The sequence below is a fragment of the Gambusia affinis genome, linkage group LG15 (genome assembly GCF_019740435.1).
Source record: "Gambusia affinis linkage group LG15, SWU_Gaff_1.0, whole genome shotgun sequence".
NCBI classification, from domain to species: Eukaryota; Metazoa; Chordata; class Actinopteri; order Cyprinodontiformes; family Poeciliidae; genus Gambusia; species Gambusia affinis.
In genome coordinates, this window is record NC_057882.1 from 2,930,636 (window position 1) to 2,951,800 (window position 21,165).

Sequence of the window (21,165 nt, forward strand, 5' to 3'; positions counted from 1 at the left end):
ACTTTGTCAATATAAAGATAGAATACAATAGTTTTACTCAGATAACTACATAAAGTGCAGTTTTATGTTGTTCTAGTTGTGTCAGTAACAGATCTGGAGGTACTGTACTATGCTGACAGCACCATCTGTGAATTCTACTGATAACTGCTTTTTGACGCGCTCCCTCTGCCTGTGACCTCAGCTGATGGCCACGATAAGAGAGAGTTTCATCCTGTTGTAACTTCCAGTCTGTGAACTTTACTCCAGAGAGAGGAGAGAGGCAGCTTCTGCTCAGCATGTGAGAATGGCCTTTTGGGGTCAATGATGAAAAGATTCAGTGTACTCTTTAAATATTGCAGGGTTACATGTGCAACACCTGCAAACAGTGCAGTGCACACAAAGTGGCGGACTACAACCTGGACCTGCTTCCATGAAATGCAGAGGAAAAACAAAGGGTTAAACAAGATTCATGCAGTGGCTGGAAATAAGACCAAGTGATTTTAAAGACATCTCTTTTAGACCGAAGACGTTGTAACTGTTCATAATGTACAAACCATGGTTGAATTTAAAGTCCATGTCATGTGCAGTTGATGTTTGAGTACTTGTTTGTTGAGTAATAATTCTGAATTTTATCTATGCAACTAAATGCAAATTCACCTTTGACCAGTTGATAGTAAAAGTTGGATTAATGGAATTACAATTTTCTGCTATTTTGCCCATCCTGTCTACATCTGAAGTGATATTTTGGTGAGAAAACATCACATTTTAAAAATGAGTTGCTTTGTGATGTTTCTCAGGGTTTCTGTGTTTTATATTACCTGCATGCTTTCCTTTGCTCAGATTAATTTAGAATTGCATTGTACTGGTGATATACAACTTAATATTTCTGCTAACACCTAACCACAGGCCCTTACAGTCACTAAGTGTCATTACAATATCAATGCATGCCTGGGGCTGGATGCTTCAAGCTTATTTCAGAAAATATTAGTCATTTTTAAGGTCAGTAAGCATTACAACTAAAAATCATGAACAAAACAGGTGCTGTTATAAATTCAGACTTACGTACATTTTTACATTCACAAAAAGTACAACCAAGTTAGGCTATTATGGTCTTCAATTATAGAAAGAAATAAGAGTTTCTGACAAAACAGGAGACTAAAACACTGGTGTACTTTATTAGTTTTACAAGATGTTAGCTGTGTTTTTACTGGTCTGTAAAAAAGAAATGTAATCCATCATCTGCCGTCCAGACCAACGTCGAAACAAACTGGTGATTCTGCTAAAGAGTCACCAGTTTGTCACCAATCCTAACCTGTGGAGAAATAAATCATTTTTTTAGATAATGATTTATTAAAAGAAAAAAATGCTACCCAAACCAACCTAACCCTATGTGAAATAGAAACCAAGTAACCGCCAAGCTCAAGCACACATACTAGAAAGTTTAACTCACAACTGCTCAAAAAAGACAATTTTGAAGTGTCCTAGTCAAAGTTTAAATTCTGTGGAATGACTTTAAAGAGACCATTTCTACATAAAAAATCCTTGAGGGTAGCTAAATTAAAACTGTTCTGTAAAGAAGAGTGGGCCAGTCCACAGAGATTTCAAAGGCAGCTATCACAAACACTTGTTGGCAATTCTTGAAGTCTCCCCCCCCCCCCCCCCCACCACCCCCCACACCAAAAAAAAAAACACAAAGCACAAGAATTAATACCAACTGCCATTAAGTGAATAATTGCTGACAGTCATGTTTCTATACAACTTTCTTGTCAGAAGCTTAAATTTAGGTCAGGAATGTTCAACTCTTAAGTTGCTGACAAATTAACATTATTTAATTTGCTATCAGTTTCTCTAAGCAGCCAACGGCACTTTGAAATGAAGAACAGATGGCAGCACAGCAAGAGAAGGCTGTAAACGAGTTGTAATGCAGCAAATTGTATCAAGATGTTCCAGTGTACTGAACATAGGAGGACGATGCAAACTGGGGCAAGTTCTGGAGGTCTGAAAGACATCACACTGTACGTGCATCACACAGTGTCCAAAATCTGTTCAATTTTTTTCCACAAAGTGATTTTGGGGAGTGTCGTCACTAAATACACACATACACACATACACACACACTCAGGCCACATGTTCAGCAGCCAGCCTGTTGTATCCACCACAGATGAACCGATTGACCTGTGCGTAGAAAGACCAGGCAGCTGACGTCGGGCTGTGAGCAGAGGGCTGGACGCGAAGCAGAGAAGAAGTCACAGTTCACGCGACGAGAAATCCTGAAAATGTACTGATCAGGAAGCAACTGAAATCAAGTAAGTTTGAATTAAATGATGCATGCAGCAGATCAGCGTTTTATTTCAAACTTCATTTTTTGTGGCTCTGGTAAAAGAAATGGAGATAAATTCAGAAAAAAAGAAGTGGACATTATTCTAGTTTAAAGGTTTGTTTTTTGTTTTTGATTTTTTTTTTTTGCTTTTATGATAAGAAGGTGTGTGTGTGCATGTGCGTTGGGATTTGTAACAAAACACTAATTAACTGTTAAAAAGGTAACTGACAGTCAATGAAAATACCATCCATATTTCTTATAGTTGGCTGAAAAAATGCTGACAGCCGCATTCCAGCTGAATGATGCTTTTGTTCAAAGCGATTGTTTGAAAGAGACAGAATAAACATGGTTGATTTTCAGGAATTTCTTGATCTTTATTTCTAACTCTGTTCCTGGTTAATTTAACGTAGCTCACTGGGAGTTTCTTGAAGTGCTCCTTCCATACAGTCCCTGCATCCGGCCTTTATTTGAGTCCTTGCAATCCGTTTCAGTAGAGAGTATTTGATCCTTCTTGTTGGTGCTTCCTGAGTAATCTTTGCTTTAAGTCCTCTCAAAACCCTCATCTTTTGACATAGGTCAGTCTTTTAGAGGTAATTAGGAAACAATGAGCTCAACATATGAATCTGAGATCAATTTAAAGCACGAGGTCAGAAGGAACACCAAGTTCCTGTTTCGACCCAAAGTCTCCTCCCAGTGGGAGGTTCCCAGAAAACCTCCAGGAGGAGAAACGCGTGAATCACCTTTCACTGAGCCTTTCCGACGAGGAGCGGCAGCTAAACGCCAGGCTGTCTCCAGAATCTGGAACCTCTCACCAGAATGGCCATCCTAAAACCCAATTCATCAATTTTTCAAACTCAATAATGCAGTTTTTCCATGAACATGAAATGAGCATTGCTGTCCCTGAATATGTTGAACAGCTTTCTGTCTGAGAGGTTTGTTTTAAACAGGGAAACATTGAGGACAAACTTGTTGTTCTTCATGCAGAAAAAAGTTGCAACATTTCCCTTCTAAGACAAAAACTTAGTGACTGCTCTGTGTGCAGACAAATACCGACACTAAATAAACCCTGGGCATCACTTCACCCCTAAAACTTCTAGAAGTTGCAAGACGGGGCTGTTATGGATTGAACCTGTTGGTTGGCAGTCATTTTTTAATTCGTTTATTTTTTAATTCGTTTAAACGATTACTACAGTCAAAAAACTGAGAGACATAATCCTGCAAAAAATATTATTTGAAAAAATAGTATCATTTCTTTGAGACCTACAGTGACTTTTGTGATGAAATATTATTAGGGACAGTTTTAAGCTGTCAGTTTTTAAATACGTTTAAGTTAAAATGAAATTCCTGCAAAGATTTTTTCAACATTTGCTTTCAACAATGCTTTAGTTTTCAACATGTTTTGAAGGAATTTCTTTGCACAAAACAGCCAAAGCATTAAAATCCAACAATATCGTGCTTATTGGATTGTTGTTAAGGCATTTCTTCTTCCTTTTCTGTCATTTTCTGAAGCTTGTTTAGGAAATCTGGAGTCTGGGGCTGAGGGACAATAAGGAGCCTGCAGCCACTAAAGGGTGAGATTTAAACTCCCTGCACTTAAGAGATTCAGTAGAAAGCTTTATTTTGATTTTTATGTGTCATACCAAGGGATTTATCTCCTGCTGGTGGAGAAAAGTTAACCTACAAACTAATTCACAAATAATTGGGGCACAAATACTTTAGAAAATGTTGCTAAACACAATGAAATAGAGAAAGTTGTTCTAAACAAAAGCAAAAAATTCACTGTAAATAATATAATTAAAGTGCAGCTGTAAAGATTTGAGAAAGTAACAGAAGGTTACAGCACTATATGAAATGTAGCTTTTGAAGGAGTAAAATTTGGCCAGAAACAGAAAAAATGCAGATTGACACCAATATTTTTCCATTAGATCACACAGAACGTCCATTTAATATCTGCAAAAATTAGAAAGCACAAAAGTGTTGTTAAAATGGATTGAAGTGATACAAAAATGACCCAGAGGACATTTCATTGGGTAAAAAACTTATGGAGATGTTTTGAGAAAATATTTATTAATACATGAGATAAAAGTTAGACTATTAAACTCCCAATCTTTTATCAAAGACACTTACACTCTGCTAGGATAAAGTGTAAGTGTTACCTGCTGAGCTGAACATTTCTTCTTTGTCTAAGCAGCATTTCTTGGACCTCAGTAGCACAGGACTTGACCCTGAGCAGCAGGAAAGATGGAGTGCAGCGGGGATCCAAACGGCTACAGCTTGACATTGGTCAAACCGAGTTCTCCTCCATCAACACAAAGCCAGACGGACTCTTTCCTGACCGCAGCCCGGTTGGCCCGCGAAGGACTGCTGGAGGACGGAAGAACAGGACAGCAGTTTTCCACTCTTAGACAGTCTCCTTCTAGTTCACAAGAAAACCATGGCGCTGTCTTGAAAGACCTGAGGATCAGGCGGTACACCGTCATCTCCAGGAGGAAGACGGAAACCGACAGAAAGACGGACAATGGAGAGGGAAAGCAGACCCCTCAGGGTGCCTCCTCACCAAAATCAGAAGCAGAGAGACAGAAGGTGTGTTTGAGTGCATCTGACTGTCGCTTCACATGTAGACAACCTGGAAGGTTTAAAGTTGCCGTATTACCTGTAATAGCGGAAATTTAGGCAACACTACAGTCAGACTTCCAGACTTGTTGATAAATTTGTAAACATTAACCTGGAGGTTAATGTTTGGTTATTCCTAACGTCAGCACTATCTATTTTAAGAGAAAGTCTATGTTTAAGGGTATTAGATTAAGCACTGACTAAAGTATTGAGACTACAGGAGATAGCCATCAGCCTTTTATTAAATACATCACCTGAAGTCAGTAGTTTGTATTTGACTGTTTTCCAACTAAGACACACTGGCTACACCTTGCAACCTTTAGACAGTGGCACTGACATCCATAGTTTCAGGGGGGGAAACATTTATATTTAAACACATTTCAATCTACTGGAGATTAAAACACTGACATCTAGTGGCCGTAAGTGGACTTTCAGCTGCACAGGATTTTTCCTGTTACAACCTGTAACTAATATATTTTATTTGGATAGTAGCACATTATTGTACGGGGAAGGGAACTGCATTGTTTGTTTTTTTTAATTATTTTTAAATTTTTGTCATTAAAAACAACCTGAAAAGTGTGGAGTGCATTTCTGTCCAAGCAATTGCACAAAACCTACAAGTGTTTGATAGATTTAGGGAGACTGATGTAATACAGACATGAAGACAAGCGCAGAATAAAAGAGCGTTTGGCTAATTTTGCATTATCATACTATAATGTAATATAGTCAAGTTAAAAATACCACTGTGGTCAGTAAGTACAAATCAGCAACAAAAACCAGTTGGTTGATTGGTTTATTTATTCTGCCCCACCACGTTTCTTGAATTTAGTTTTGTTGAGTGAGCGCTACTTTCATTTTGCGGTTGTTAATTTAACCAGGTACATAAAACCTTTACAGGAAGGAGTAAAATGTTAGTTTTCTGCATGTCAACTGTGATTCTCTCCGATCTTCCAAAATTTGTACTCCTGCAAATAATATATGGACAAATATATAACATAGACAAATCCTTCATTTGTAATATATCATCTTAGAGATTCCACTGAGCATCTCAGGTAAGACCCTGGTGGTCTGAAAGCCAATATCATGATAACTGTGTTCAGAGGCTCGTCAAACGCTGACCAGAGACCCAACACTTGAAAAGACTTTGTGTCAATCTTCAAGATACTCATCATAAAATTAGAATATTATGAAAAAGTTGATTCATGTCAGTAATTCCTGTCAAAAAGTGAAACTTGTATATTATGATCGTTCATTACACACAGATTGATATTTTTCAAATGGTTATTTCTTTTAATGTTGATGATTATAACACAACTAATGAAAAACCCAAATTCAGTATCTCAAAAAATTTTAATATTACTCAAGACCAACACAACAAAAAGCATTTTAGAAATGTTGGCCAACTGAAAAATATAAGCATGTACAGAACTCAGTGCTTATTTTGGGCTCCTTTTGCCTGGATTACTGCAGTAATGCGGCGTGACATGGAGTCAGTCAGTCTGTGGCACTGCTCAGGCGTTATGAGAGCCCAGGTTGCTCTGATGGTGACCTTCAGCTCTTCTGAATTGTTGGGCCTGGTGTGCATCATGTCTTCCTCTTTACAATACGCCACAGATTTCCTATGGGGCAGCGGTCAGGTGAGTTTGCAGGCCTGTGTGTGTAGATGCTAAGTCCTGTTGGAAAATGAAATCTGCATCTCTGTAAAGTTGGTCAGCCGCAGGAAGAATGAAGTGTCTAAAACTTTATGGCAGATGGTTGTGTTGACCTTGGACTTGATAAAACACAGTGGACCAACACCATCAGTGACTGTGGAAACTTTCAACTGGACTTCATCAACATTGATTCTGTGCCTCTCCTCTCTTCCCTCAGACTCTCTCTGGGACCTTGACTTCCAAAGGAAATGCAAAATTTACTTTTATCAGGGAACATAACTTTGGACCACTCAGCAGCAATCCAGTCCTGTTTGTTTTTAGCCCAGACAAGATGCTTCTGATGCCGACTCTTGTTCAAGAGTGGCTTGACAAGGAATGTGACAGCTGAAACCCATGTCTTACATACATCTGTCCATCAGTGACGAGCGGTGAAGTGCAAAGCTGGTGAGGCACTGACTTAATCATAACCAGATATACAACCAGATATAATCATAACCAGATATACAAATGTAGACACCTGCATGTTATTGTTTGCATGAGGAAATTTTGCGCATGGGAATAACGCTGGAGGGCAAAATGACCATTGTTTTACATGCCATCAATAGCCACGTTATTTAGTGCTATGCTCCACAGCAAAGGAAAAAACCGTTCAAGTACAACTCAGAACCACGTCTGTCTCGCTCTCTGCATTGGCCAGGCAACACACAGAATTCAGTGATTTTGAAGAAAAAAAAATCATCAAAATTAGTTAAACTAAATAAAAAAAATAAATACTTTACAGCACAAACCCCAGGGTGAAAATAGCAATATAAATTATTTTATTATATTTTTCCATTATGATAGGTGAGGCTCTGTTTCACTTGCCTCCCCTGACCGCACGTCACTGCTGTCCATGGTGGTTCTTGAAGGACCAGCTCCAGACCACTTTCTGAGAATCTCTCCAGATTTCTGAATGGGTTTGGTTTCATGATTCTCAGGATGTGGTTATCTCTATTGTTTGCCCACTTTTTTTTTCCTACCACTACATCTTGTGTTTGGACACAGAGCTCTGTGCAAAGCCAGCTTCTTTAGCAATGACCTTTTGTGACTTGTTCTCTTGTGCTAGGTGTCAAAGGTCATCTTTTGGACACCTGTCAAGTCAGCTCTTGATTGTGTTGCCTACAGAACTGGATTGGGAGACAACTTGAGACCTTTGCAGGTGTTTTTAGCCAATTAGTCTGGCACCAGGGGGTTTTCAATATTAAAACTTACAGAATATTCTAATTTTCTGAGATACTGAATTTGGAGTTTTCATTCTTCAGTAAAAAGCCCAAAGAAAAAAATGAAATATACCAGTCTGTATTGTAATGAATAAATAAGTTTCACTTTTTGAATGAAATTACTGATTTAAGTTGACATTTTCCTGATATTCTAATTTTATGACCAGTACTTGTATATTCCCCACTAATACTTTTGAACAGCACAGAATTTCCACAGCCAACCTTTTGTTTTGCCTTTTGATTGTCAAGTGTCTGCTGGACGAATGTCCACCAGGTGGCGACACACCTATAGTAAAACTAGTTATTTCCAGGATACTGAATTTAGAGCTCCCATAAATTGTAAGCCACAAACGGAAGCAAACTGCATAAATATACTAATTTATACACAACTGGAAAATTTGGTGCGGTTTTTAAAATACTTAAAAATTGGTACTTTGTAGAACTAGGCTCCAGAGATTCAAACTTAAGCCAGTTATATTTAACAGTAACATTAAAACAAAATAGAACAGAGATTTTACCAAATGTGAATGTTTATTACTAATAAAGGCCAGCGACACTGGCTGAGAAGACTACACTGGCAAGATTAAATCTGTCCAAAAAAGAAAACAAAAAACAAAAACAGGGGGACAATCTAAAATCAGCGGTACTTAAATACTCTAAACAGAAACACCCACATTACGTCCTACATAGCTGTAGGCCTTCACACGTCAGCCTCACTCAAATGGTTTTCACGTATTCAGACAAACTTCACAAGCCCTCCAAAAAATAAAAAGAAGAAAGAAACTCAACTTAAACCCCATTTTGATTCAACAAACCTGCAAGCGTCAGAACAAAAAGAAAAAAATTACTGAAAACTGGTTTTATTTGTCAAAAAAAGCTCCTTTACAGCGCAACGATTTTATACTGTAAAGCCAGCACATATGTAAAATACAACCCTTACAATACATTAGAATCAAAACAGGTACCAAAAAGTACAGTAAAAATTACACTTCCAGTGGAAATGTGGAGGGGGGAAAATAAAATTAAAAGAAAAAAAAAGAGAAAAAAAACACACCAAAGGGAAAAGCAAAACTTAAAACAAAAAAAAAAAAGGCTAAAGAAAAAACAAAAAACATGGAAAAGTTACATTTCAGATGTTTTCTGTACAAATGGTCTTCTGTCATAAAAGAGGTCTTGGTGAACCCAGTGTGTCCGTCCTGCCGTCGGTGTTACTGGATCACTGGAGTCTTAAGGAACACAAAAAGTTTAAGTTATGCTTAAATCTGAATAAAGTGCAAAAACATTACTCATTACCAGAAAAACCCAGAATAATCAAATAAAAATCAGTAACACAGTAAATTCTGTTCAGCTGAACCACTGTCCGAGAGAACCATCGTTCTGATTCTAAAGAACTTCACTTGTGTAACGTGTGTGAATGTGTTCCAGTCAGCATACCTTCCACCACCAAGTGATCATCAGTACGGCTTGTAGCTGGTCTGGTGTGCCCCCCGCCTCGGGGTTTTACCGTAGTTGGCATTCCCCTGGTCTGTCATGGAGACAAAACAGGAAAGTCAGACACTTTGGCAGGAAGTTTCTTCACTGTCTCCTAAATATAAACAAAGGACACGGACGAATGACCGTCTTTAAATGGTCACCATTTAATTCCTGCAAACCAAATTGAGACCAATTGGTAGGGAAGGCAGGATGGCAAATGGAAATAAATAAAAATCACACTAAGTGGTGAAGAAAACAACTCTAAATATGGCTGAAATTAAATTCCCAGCATCTTTTGAAGTGGTTTTTGATCATTTCAATACTTCTTGAACACTTCACCTGCTACTGGGACCAGTCATTAGATATAAAATACTCTCAAAGCCACAGAAATTACCAAACAAATCTGAAGACTGATGAAACAAGTTCATCGACATCACTTACTGTAGTCATATCCGGTGCCGTATCCATAGTAACCAGAAGTGTAGTCATAATTGCCGTAGCCACCGTATCCACCATATCCACCGTAGCCATAGCCTTGATTGCCATATCCCTGGTAGTTTCCGTAGCCCTGGTTCCAACTCTGGGTCTGACCTGAGACAACAGTTGATCTTGTTCAGACCGAATACAAACCAAAGGGCAGCCTCCCTGGCCTAAGACTGTGCTTCACTTTGGACAATCACTAGATCTCACAATATTTGAGAAACAAGAGCAACTATGACTAAAACCTGAAAGTAATGAAATAATGAGAAACAAGTTGTCCTCTGATGTCCCAAATTTGTCCATGCCATAGAATCCCAAAGAGCATCAACATCTGGCTGATGACCCCCTTTTCAAATCAAAACATCAACCTTTAGAATGTTTTTTTATTGACTAGTGAATAATTATTACATTTATTTAGAATAACTGCTGTTTCACACCTTCTGATTCTAGAAGACCAAGAGTTCTATGGTGGAATGTTTTATCAGATAATATGTCTACTACCAGATAATATAATTTTTCATTATGATAAATATGTAATACTTCATACAAATCACATCAAGTTTTACATCATCTCCACAGTTCTTATGGTGCTTGCAGCAGAGTAAGTTCCTTTGCCCTTTTTTATCAAACATTTCCATTTCTTGCTTGCTACACTAGCTTGAGGAGCAAAGTAACTTTATTACTTTTACAGCCAATTTGAAAATGAGCATCAGGAATAACACTTAAAGCAATTTTTTTAAAAAAAGGCTTTTACTCATCTTCCCTCCAACTTTAAGACCCCTACATCGCCCCCCGGTGGCACACATTTGAAAAACGCTGCTCTAACGTATCTGAAACAGCAGCTCTGTCGTTTACCTCCACGGCCTCTTCCTCCCCGGCCTCCGTATCCTCCTCCACGTCCCGTCCCGTACTGCTGCTGCTGGTACACCTCCTTCGGCTGGGCGATCTTCAGCTCACACTGTGGAGGAAATGAAATCCGCGTCTTGACCTGAGGCCATCCAGCTTTGAGAAGGTGAAGAAAGCGGAGTTAGAGAGCGTACGCACCCTGCCACCTTCGATGGTGTGGTATTTCTTCTCCAGACACTTCTTGACGCTGGCTTCATCTTTATACGTGATGAAAATGAAGCCCCTCCTTTTCTTGGATTTGGGATCGATGGGCAACTCGATGGTCTCAATCTAGAAGGAGAACATCGCAATATAAATGATGCAAACTTCAAGTGCAACTTCAGTTTACATAAAAAGAAGGTTTGCTAGAAAATATATGCAACCTGTTTTAAGGCTTTCTCTACTATTCAACTGGACACCAACCTCTCCAAAAGCGCCAAAGTATTCCCTGATAGCCTCCTCGGTTGCTTCAGGATTCAATCCCCCAACGAAGATCTTCTTGGCAGGCTCTTTCTTCATTGCCATCGCCCTTTTAGGGTCGATCTGACGTCCATCAAGTCTGTGTTCTTTCTGTTCCAGCACCTACAGAAAAAAAAAGTATCATCAGTGACACCAAGAAAGCCAACTGACAGATCTCAGGAATGTGTTTTGCTGTTTTAAGGAAGAACAATCAAACGAGGCTCACTTTGTCCACACTGGCAGAGTCTTTAAAGAGCACGAAGCCGAAGCCTCGGGACCGGCCAGTGTTGGAGTCCATTTTGATGGTGCAGTCTGAAACCTCCCCAAACTTGCTGAAGTAATCCTTCAGGTCTTTTTTACTCGTGTCCCAGCTGAGGCCACCAACAAACATTTTTCTGCAAACCAAAGATGCAAAACACTCCCATCTCTCTTCTAAACAAAGACTAAACATCTTCACTTGATCCCAGTTAACACTGGGAGTTAGCACAACTGTCTTTAAACTCTTACCCAGCATCCTCTTCTCCTTTGCTGGCGTCGATCTTGCCACCGTCTGTGCCGCTGTCCTGGCTGTCGTCGCCCCCCATCAGCTCCTGCTCGGCTCCATTCTGGTCCTCGTCTCCGTTCTGTTCTGATGTCTCCATGAGCAGATTCTCTGCGTCTGCCATTCTGAAACTGGTTTCTGTTCAAGAGACTGAGAACACACAAGCACAAAATTCAAAGTATGAGGACTATCACTTGAAATGTTCAACAGGCCTAACATTACAGCATTTTTTTTTATTTTAAGTAAAAGAAAAAAAAAAAATGATGAGATGCTAATAAATTTTGCTGTTTAAGGCCAAGATGGAGCAAATATTTATGCCTTCTAAAAAATGTCCCAAAAGGAGCACATAACTTTATATTTTTAGTGTAAAACGGAGCTCTTCAGTGCATTTCCAATTCATGCAGTTATGTGAATACTTTTTTCCCCCCTACAGAAAATATGAAACCATGGTTACCGCAACTGATAAATATTAATCCAAGGGGGTACAAGATGAAACAAAAAGAGTGCTGTAATGCTTATATGGCGAATTAGTTCTTCAAATCAAGTTCCCTCCAAAATACTCAAACTTGCTTGTGTTTCGGTATTTTAATAAAACTGACAAACATCACACAAGCTGCGAAAAGAAAAACATTACACTGGTATATGCAACATTCAATAAATCACGAGTCATAATAAATCTGTTTAATTTTATTCTAATTAAATCACAAAGCACCACTTTCTGGGAATATACATTTCGTTTGGCTTATTTGATGAGTTCAAATATGTTGTTCAATCTGCACCTATGTATACATTTAAAGCAAGTATTTATAAAAAATTTTTCCCAGGACCAATAAAATGCCTTGTGTAGAAATAGAATTTTTTAAAGTACTCCACTATATTACAGAATATACTATTTTTGTCTACCACCTGAGAGTTCTAAGGCATTTGCTCCAGAAACGTCACTCTTTTGCAACATTGACTGATGCATGCTGCCCTTAAAAACTAAAGAACTTCACCGTTTTTGTCCTTCAGCTGTCTGAAAACTGGCAAATTTTGATAAATTAAATGCATATGCCATTTTAAATAATATAGAAAATCACCATAAATGAATAAGTAGTCTGCTTTCCTACCCCAACTGACGCCTTCAAAACTATCATTGTATAATTTTGGATTGAATAATTTCATAACCACATCACTTGAACACGTCAAACAGGGCCTGAAACTTCCACTAAAAAATAAATAAATACATTTCTTGGTACCGTACTTGCAAACAGATATGAAGTCCAAGCTGCAAAACGAATAGAGGTCTTCATTCTGCTTTTTCACAAATTGAACTAAAATTTCGCAAATATAAATGAATAATTCAAGTGATCCCAACTATGAAAGGCCTCCTTTGGCAGTGTGGCAGAAAGATTACACGTTCCTTATGATTGTTTAACTGCTAAGATTCATTCATTTCTAGAGATGACTGCACAACATAAAAATAAACATGAGGAAATTATGAAAAAAAGAGATGTGTGCATCTCTGAGGGTCCATAAAACGACAATATATAAACAAAAAGACAACGAGCGCCGCGAGTCTCCATGTTGTTGAGCGTTTGAGCGGACCGCGCTTTGCCTCGTACCCGCTCGGGACGGATAGAAGGCCTCACTTACAGCTAATCACCAAGGAGCCCATTAAATTACTAATAACAAATAGTGGGAGAGTATACACCAATAAACAAGGACTAAAGCATACGCATGTATTGCTTAGTAGCGTGGGAACATGGAAGGAAGAGTTTCATTCATCGCTTTACATAATCGCGTTCATGACCATTAGCTCCTTCGGCTAACTAAATGCTAACATCAAGAGACGCCGCAAAAAAAACCATTCCTCTCAGAACAGACGCACACAGAATAACGCCCAAATAAAACTGAACCACCTCACTAAGGTTTAAGTGAGCTAATAACAACAGAATCCGCTGCTTACTTTGCGTGAATAAACCGGGGTCGCCGACTCGCAGCTCAAAATGGACACTCCAAATTCGCCGCTAACTCGTGGCAAAATATATACGACCGGATGTGAGCAAGCAGTAGGGAAGCGCGGAAAGACGATGTCTGTGATTGGACAAGGTCTTGCGTTTAGTAATCAAAACTCTTACTCTATTGGCTGAAAGGGTGAAGGCTGTGACAAAAGGCATAGTCACTAGCCGAATGTTCTTTCTCTGTTAGCATTGCTTTTCACGCTGCTGTTTCTGTTTTAGATATATCAACGCATACATATGGGAGTATCCTCCGCGTCGGCTACTTTGCCCACGGTACATGAGCAACTCCGCCATTTTATGAGTGGCAAAGTTTCCGAAACAAGGTTTCTGAACAAAAGAAACACTCAATTTAATATTCAACTAATTTTTGATATGTAATTGAATGTTTGTTTTTTCAAAATTTAGTTGAATAAAACAAAAATAACATTTATTGTCCCTCAGTGGCAACATTCGGTTGTACCGGCAGCAAAGCGTCAGGCAAGTCGAAGCATCTAAATTTACACAAAAATAAAAAAAGAAAATAGAATTAAGAATGACATAGCTAAGTTACAGCACAAAACAACACCAAACAGCTATTAAAATGCATACTCTGATTCAAAGAAATGTGCAACTGAATAGGATAAACTAAGACATGTATGAAATGTGCCTGTGTATTTGTGCATAAAACAATGTAATATTACTAAAACCAAAGAACGGCAAACAACAGGGATGTGCAAATAACAGCAGGAATCTTACTCAAAATGAGGAAAACCACACACTAAACAGCAGGGATGTGAACATTTCTGACTCTAATTGTGATAAAAATACTCCAGTTCCAATTGCTGGGAGGAAGGATCTATAATTACACTGCTTCTTGCACAAAGGATTCAGCACTGAAGGAGCTCTCCAATTCAGCAATAGCTTCATGCATTGGATGGACTGTCCAGCAGGGGCTCCCACCACCTGTGGTCCGCACTGGGTTTAGGGGGCATCTTAGGACTGGCCTTCCTGATTAGCTTAACTAACTGCTTCCTCTCAGCTTTAGATAAGCTGCTGCTCCCACATACTACACTACAGAAGACAGATGATGCCTCTACAGAGTCAAAAAGGGCCTCCAGGAGCACCCCGTCCACTTCAAAGGAACTCAGTCTCTTCAACAGGTAGTGTCTGCTCCAATCTTTCATATAAAGAGCGTCAGTGTTATGACTCCAGCTCAGTTTATTTTTTGGGTGAACACCCAGGTATTCCGAAGCGTGCCAATACTGGTGATTATTGGGGAAATATATCTTCAAAATAAAACTTAAATTGACCTCAACTCAAAAATAGCAACCCACTTAATTCAGATTTGTAATAAAACTGCATTATTCATCTACATTATCATGCAACAATAGAATTATTGTATCCATTTAGTCAACACCTCTTACTAAAAGGGAATGAAAAGCAGAGAGAAAAAAAAAATAGGGCAATTTAACATTTGGTCACAAACAGAAAACCTATTAAAATGCAGAACAGGCAAAATGGGAACATGAGTTTAATATGCAAATTGGATATGGTGGAAGTTTATTGCTTCAAAAAGAGATTTCAGATTCATACTTTACCATTTGAATGCAAATTAATCTGCTAGAAGACCAAAGGTGAAAGTTGTTCAAGTCTGAATAAGTTGCCTGCTTAGTTCCCAAATCTGCAAACAGTTCAAATAAAATCCAGAAAGAAACATTTCATTTGGACATCTTCACTACATAATTTACATCATGCAAGTTCTGATATACAGTGCAAAAACCTGGAACAGACACCAAAGGAGGCAAGTGTTGCTCATCTGCCATGAGTGGAATCACATTACAAGATGCAGTCATAAGGTTTTCAGTAGAAATTTTGTTTGCCATTTTCTTATGGTGCAGTTGGGGCTTTGAGGTGGTCATTGGTACTAGTTTAAGTGTCAAATACCTGATCTGAATTCAAAATATCTTAAGTTCACATTCATACAGCCATCACACACACACACCAAGTTGTTAGATGTCCAGGAAAAAGACACTTGGCAGATGATGTAGGAATAAATTTATTTTTCAATGACATTCTCACTTTATTCACACTTGATTTAATCTCAGTTAAAAACACATAGAAGAGTTACATTAAAATAGCACAATAAGTTTCATAAAAACCTGCTTAAACAGCAATATTTTAAACTATCAATTTAAACCAATTCAAATAAACTAATTTAAAGATTCAAACACTGAAAAAGTCTTGTCTTAAAGGAATACATCAAGTACTAAGTGAAGAGCCACAGCCAACTTCAAGATCGAAATTTGGAGACCCAGTGGTACTTGTCAACGCGGGGCCCCGCAAAAGTAAACGCGGTGCGACTGGATTTAAAGCTTTTCTGGTTGGAGAACTGAGACGGTGGACATCCAGTGGAGGAAGAGAACGACTCTCCAGGGAAACCCTTCCTCTTTTCTCTCAGCCAGGTCTGTGGAGCTCCTGGAGAGAACTCGCTGAACTGTAAACAAGAGGGGTACAACAATCATTAGAGTCTAAAACATCTCAGAAAGACCCTTTTAAAGTTACAAGGAAAGCTCTTAATGTTGAGGTTAAATGAAGAAATTGACAATTTAAGAGTTTTGGACAATACTGTAGTTTCATGTGGGCACACCCGGTAAATGCTGTTGGGGTTGACGACAGTTGGGATGGTTTTAGGCTCCAGGCCTGTGGAAGGGCAGGGACCTGATAGACTGCGGCTACTGTTGCTACTCATGCTTTTGTCCATATCCTTGTCTTCTTCATCAGAAGAACTTCCTGACTGGATGTCGAGGCTTGCTCGCTCCACAGCCTCATGGATGCGTCGGGAAAATTCACCATCGCGCCGACAACTGTCCAACACCGAGACGCAGAATGGAGAGCTACGTTCACCGTACCTTCAAAAGAAAACAAAAGCAGATGGAGATTGTTCCTTAGACGCATCGACTCCAGTCGTTAGTTTCTTTTACTCTGTAATGCCATTTATCACCACCTCATCTGGCTCTCGGGTAAACAGACCTGCAAGAAACCTCTCCAGGGTCGACCCACACGGTGATCTCCAGGGGCAGCCCCAGGTCTTCGTACCGCACCGCGCTGCGCTCACAGGCCTGCTGCAACACCGGGTCCTGCAGCCTGACACGGTTCATACGAAGACACCTGAAAACAGATTGCAATGACAAAATTAGAATCAGAACATCTTTGTCACAGAAGCAAAAAGTTTCATTTCAGTACAGTTCGTGCAAAGAAGAGTCAAACTGCATAAGATGGGGGGCGACAGGTGTTTAAAGCTGCAATTCAGTTTAGCAACTGCTTTTACACCTTACTTAAAAGGCTTACCATAACCAGTATATTACTAACCCAAACAAAACCTAGATCACACCATACCTCTAAATAACCCAATAACCACCACAATACAATCAGAACTTGGCCCCATAAGGCCCAGTGGGCTTCAGTAGGTCAGTGAATGTGCCAGAGAAGGTCCAAGCAGAATAGTTAAACAAGTTCACAACCAAGAGTACCAAGTTATAGAAGGCAAGAGTTCTCATTTTGCTTTACAAGTAAACATACGGTATTTAAAACCATCTAGGCTTACATGACAGAGCAATAAAATTAGTTTTTAGGTTCAGCTATTTTTGGGAGAAATAAAGTGGGCTACATCCAGCTGTTTTACCCAGGAAAAACTCTGAAATTATACAGGTAGAAATTGGTCACTCACACCTGGCTGTCCCTTCAAAAGAAAATTGCTAGCATATTGGGAATCACTCATTTTCTTTACCTAGTCTAGATGAAGGATAGCTCAAGCAAACTTTTGGACAAAGCATCTGACTTACTTGTAGGTGAACATTTATTGGTGATCAAAACCACCATAAGTGCAGCAGATAACCTAAAAGTTCAGGTTAACACATGGCCTCAGTCATAATGAAATGGTAATTCCTGAAGAGTGTCATCCAATAGAGTAGTTCAAGCAGCAATTTTTATCTTTAAACCTGTTGCACATCTTGGGTTCGTTGAGCCCAACAGTATCACAAGGAGATCCCAGGGGCCTCACCTGTAGGCCTGTCCTTTGGTGGGCACACTTGGGTGCCAGTGATTCTTGTAGTTCTCGAACAGAGCCGAGGTGAGGGCGGCAGCGAAACGCTCCCTGCTGTCGTTATCCAGACAGCCGTACCTTTTTACCAGTCGAGTGGTGAAAAACACGGCGGCAGCAATTTCCTCTTTCATGGCTTAAACACTCTTTGCTTTCCAGTGCAAAACACAGAAGCTTTTCAGCTAAATAATAAAAAAAAAAAAACTCAGATCATAAAAAAAGACTTGTACAATAAGCCTACTTTTAAACAAACAGAAAAATAAAATTAACCAGACAGAGACAATGCAAGTAGATTTATATATGTGGCTGAAAGTTCATTAAGCTCTCCGGATGGGCTACAAAATCTAAAAAAATAACATAAATCGCAACAAACTTAATTAGACAAAAGCAGCAAGATATCAGCCTTAACACTTAAATAAAAAAGCTTCTCCCTCCACTTCTTCTGAGGGTTTATTAAAAACACAGCTCACCTGTGTGACAATCAGACACACCTGAACCTGGTCAGTCTGATGACCTCAGCAAATAATAATGCCTTCGATGCGTCACTTTAGTGCTGAAATGTCGCAGCTGTTTTAGACTAAAATGACACTCATTGTTTTTGGAATAAAGCATGCTTACACAGTCAGAGCATGTCCTTTATTTAGTAAATATAAATAACATTAAACCAAAGTGCCAAAAAATAAATAAATTCACATGAAACTTTCAACATTAACATTCATCATGTGAAAAGTGAGAATACAGACAACAATGATACAAGAAAATAATTATCGGCAGGGAAATATTTGTATTTTTTTTCCAAAGCAGACTGATTTATTGATTTATTATCTTCTTTGTTCAATAATTTGAACATTTGAAAGAAAATGGATCAGAAGGCTCACAGACCAAACACAGGCCTCCTTTCAGATTGATTTATTGGCTTGCAAATTTTTAACCCATTGCAAATATGAAATGCCCTTAAATGCAATAACTAATAAGTCTGTGTATTTGCAAATAGATCAGTGTAATACTATTAAAATAAAATAAAAAATCCTATATGAAAGTCACAAGTCAGAAGAGAAGCTGAATGTTTATATTTGAAAAATATTCCCCCAAACTTGCCAAAATCAAACTTTAACAAAAAAATATATGCTCCACACATTTCCATAAACAAAGTGAATTCACAGCTATTTAACCAGTTTATTATGAATAAAAACAAAGCATGTATGCAGCTATCCCCACACAAAAGGCCTTTATTAGGCTTCACACAGCAGATAGCAGAACTCAAGTATTTACAGAGGAAAATATCCCAGTGCATTTTAAACAGAAACATTCAAGACTGATGAAAAGCTGAAACTTTCTCCAAATAATATAAAGTTAAACTTTAGAACTTTTTCAGGATCTTGAAACAGCCAAATCTTCCATCAAGATAAATTCAGGACAAGAGAACCTGACTGGACCTCTAGTGGTCAAGTTTTTTAATGCAACAAGAACACTTCCACACAGTTGCCAAATATTTAGAGAGAAAATATCCATCCTTCACTGAGATGTGATAAAGCCTATCCATTAGAATTAAAACTTCACAGACTATTTTCTGATTAGTGCAAGTTTGTTCAATCAGAGACGTTTTCAACTACTGACCATAAAATCACAACATCATTCCCCATGCAGAATATTACCAAAGAATGGGACTTTTCCATTTTGCCTCAAATACACCATCTGAATGCAAGCAATTATTATTGCACATGTTCAGCTGCAGGAATATCCAACTTTTGATGGAACCAAAAAGCATGCCACAGACTGAACATCAAGACCTCACCATCTTTTAAAAATATGGCGTAACACCCAAACCCACCATGTAAATACAACGTTACACAAAGAATGATACATTTTTTTCTTGCTTATTTTGATGACGGGATTGGAAAATTTGAATGAAAACTAAAAGTAGCTGAACAGATAAATGCATCACCATGGCCAACACAATGCAAATGTCTAAAGAAAAAGACAAAAATCAAGATCAAATTCTCAATGGTGATTTTAGAAACAAACTTTAGGAAGATTTAGACCTCAGTTTGTTTCACAGCTGTTTTGTGCATATTAAAGGAACAGTCTCTTCAAAGAACATTCAATTTGACCAAAAACAAAGTTATTGGAAGATGATTGGACTTTTTTCCCCAATAGAATATTTTCTTGTAGATAATTATGACAGAGAACCAACTCCTTTTCAGTCAGACATCAAAGCAGTTTTCATTTACATTCTCAACATTGTGAGAATGGCAAAAAAAAAAAAAAAATCACATAAAACTTTCAATATTAACATTCATCAAGAAAAAAGTGAGAATACAGACACTTTTCTGTGATGGAAAAGCAGATTACTTTAATGAGATGAATCTGTTTTCCCATTCCAAAAGACGTAATGGTTGGTTCTCTTAATGCTCTTCGGAAAATGCAGATTTGAACTAATTGCTGATACCTGAAATGTTGACAAAAACAAACCTGTGGGCCGAACACCAATCAGAAACAATGAAAACCTTTCCAATGAGTTCTAGAAGTTGGTGATGAGAACCTTTTTAACATCTGGCTTATTTGTTTTATGCACAGAACAAAGTGACTTTAAGTGCTTCTTTGCTTTTGTGTAAATCTGAATGTTGCCAATGTTGAACCCAAAATTTCTCATGATCTGAACTGTAAAAAAAAAAGAAAGAAAAAGAAAAACAAACACCAAATAATTGTGATTTGTCTTCTTCTATGTTTTCTTCATTGTGAGTTTTCTTGCAACCAAACAACCAATCACAACACTCCTCCTTCAGTCCATGGATTGCCGCAGCAGCAAACATTCAGCAACTTTTCAAGCAGATGATGAAGGCGATAATTAAAGGCATTAACTGATTAAGAAGGGGATACAATGTGTTGAAACTGGAGAGCTTTCAGAAGAACATGAGGGAGAAACATGTTTCAAACTTTAGCTTAAGTCAACAAGAACCAACAAGCTCACAGCAGAATCTTTTCTGCAAACTTTTAAACTGAAACAGATCCTGTAGCATCTTTGAAATTAACCAAAGTCATATTAGGAATAATTTAATGAGGCTGTATTGAAGGGGTTTGAAATTTGTGACAACAGATCATATTGCATGACAGAATGCAGTAAGTTACTCATCTGTACTCGGAGACATTGATATGACTGCCTCCTGAATAGTTAGGGGCCTTTTCTATGTACTTTTTTTTCTTTCTTATTTTATTGAATGTTTTTGTTTTTCCTTTTTAATGTGATTTGGGTTTCAATCCTGAAGTAATATCAATCTATCTATCTATATTTAGAATCTAGAAATCTTAATTCCAATCACTTGATTTACTTCTTATCCAGTTTGCACCCACAAGTTGATATTATACAGAATGCTACTTCCACATTCTAACTATGAAATCAAAAATGTCCATTTGCTGGTAGAT

The 21,165-nt window shown here is 38.3% G+C and overlaps 2 protein-coding genes and 1 long non-coding RNA gene across 5 annotated transcripts; 1 reads left to right on the forward strand and 2 right to left on the reverse strand.

Moving 5' to 3' along the window:
- Nucleotides 1–1,773: 1,773 nt before the first annotated feature.
- On the forward strand, nucleotides 1,774–5,491 carry LOC122845134. Of its 2 annotated transcripts, XR_006372977.1 has the most exons (4): nucleotides 1,774–1,994; nucleotides 2,141–2,285; nucleotides 3,809–3,870; nucleotides 4,491–5,491. It is a non-coding gene; the product is annotated as an uncharacterized LOC122845134 (long non-coding RNA). The 2 variants fall into 2 exon arrangements; XR_006372978.1 differs by lacking the exon at nucleotides 1,774–1,994 and having other exon boundaries at nucleotides 2,039–2,285.
- Nucleotides 5,492–8,335: 2,844 nt separating this feature from the next.
- On the reverse strand, nucleotides 8,336–13,739 carry LOC122845133 (heterogeneous nuclear ribonucleoprotein A/B-like). 2 transcript variants are annotated; one of them, XM_044141201.1, is made up of 9 exons: nucleotides 13,610–13,739; nucleotides 11,628–11,811; nucleotides 11,347–11,515; nucleotides 11,085–11,243; nucleotides 10,821–10,952; nucleotides 10,632–10,734; nucleotides 9,738–9,887; nucleotides 9,264–9,348; nucleotides 8,336–9,052 (listed from the first exon to the last, which is right to left on the reverse strand). In XM_044141201.1, the coding sequence occupies exons 2-8, from the start codon at nucleotides 11,783–11,785 to the stop codon at nucleotides 9,278–9,280; spliced, it is 942 nt and encodes a 313-aa protein (XP_043997136.1). In that variant the 5' UTR covers nucleotides 11,786–11,811; nucleotides 13,610–13,739; the 3' UTR covers nucleotides 8,336–9,052; nucleotides 9,264–9,277. The 2 variants fall into 2 exon arrangements, with proteins under 2 accessions (XP_043997136.1, XP_043997135.1); XM_044141200.1 differs by having other exon boundaries at nucleotides 8,336–9,049; nucleotides 9,258–9,348.
- A 1,944-nt stretch (nucleotides 13,740–15,683) lies between these two features.
- On the reverse strand, nucleotides 15,684–18,257 carry btg4 (B-cell translocation gene 4). Its single transcript, XM_044141649.1, has 5 exons — nucleotides 18,213–18,257; nucleotides 17,704–17,924; nucleotides 16,674–16,811; nucleotides 16,291–16,552; nucleotides 15,684–16,137 (listed from the first exon to the last, which is right to left on the reverse strand). The coding sequence occupies exons 2-5, from the start codon at nucleotides 17,874–17,876 to the stop codon at nucleotides 15,934–15,936; spliced, it is 777 nt and encodes a 258-aa protein (XP_043997584.1). The 5' UTR covers nucleotides 17,877–17,924; nucleotides 18,213–18,257; the 3' UTR covers nucleotides 15,684–15,933.
- Nucleotides 18,258–21,165: the final 2,908 nt, after the last annotated feature.

Bases quoted from the DNA above. Each gene is read 5' to 3' on its own strand.
- LOC122845133 (XM_044141201.1), bottom strand. From the start codon at position 11,785: ATGGCAGACGCAGAGAATCTGCTCATGGAGACATCAGAACAGAACGGA. The intron at 11,516-11,627 runs GTAAGAGTTTAA...TTTGGTTTGCAG, and splicing joins AAAGGAGAAGAGGATGCTGG to AAAAATGTTTGTTGGTGGCC. The intron at 9,349-9,737 runs GTAAGTGATGTC...TCTCCATGACAG, and splicing joins CGGCACCGGATATGACTACA to ACCAGGGGAATGCCAACTAC.
- btg4 (XM_044141649.1), bottom strand. From the start codon at position 17,876: ATGAAAGAGGAAATTGCTGCCGCCGTGTTTTTCACCACTCGACTGGTA. The intron at 16,553-16,673 runs GTCTGTTTACCC...TTTCTTTTGAAG, and splicing joins CCTGGAGAGGTTTCTTGCAG to GTACGGTGAACGTAGCTCTC. The intron at 16,138-16,290 runs GTGTGCCCACAT...TCTTGTTTACAG, and splicing joins ACCCCAACAGCATTTACCGG to TTCAGCGAGTTCTCTCCAGG.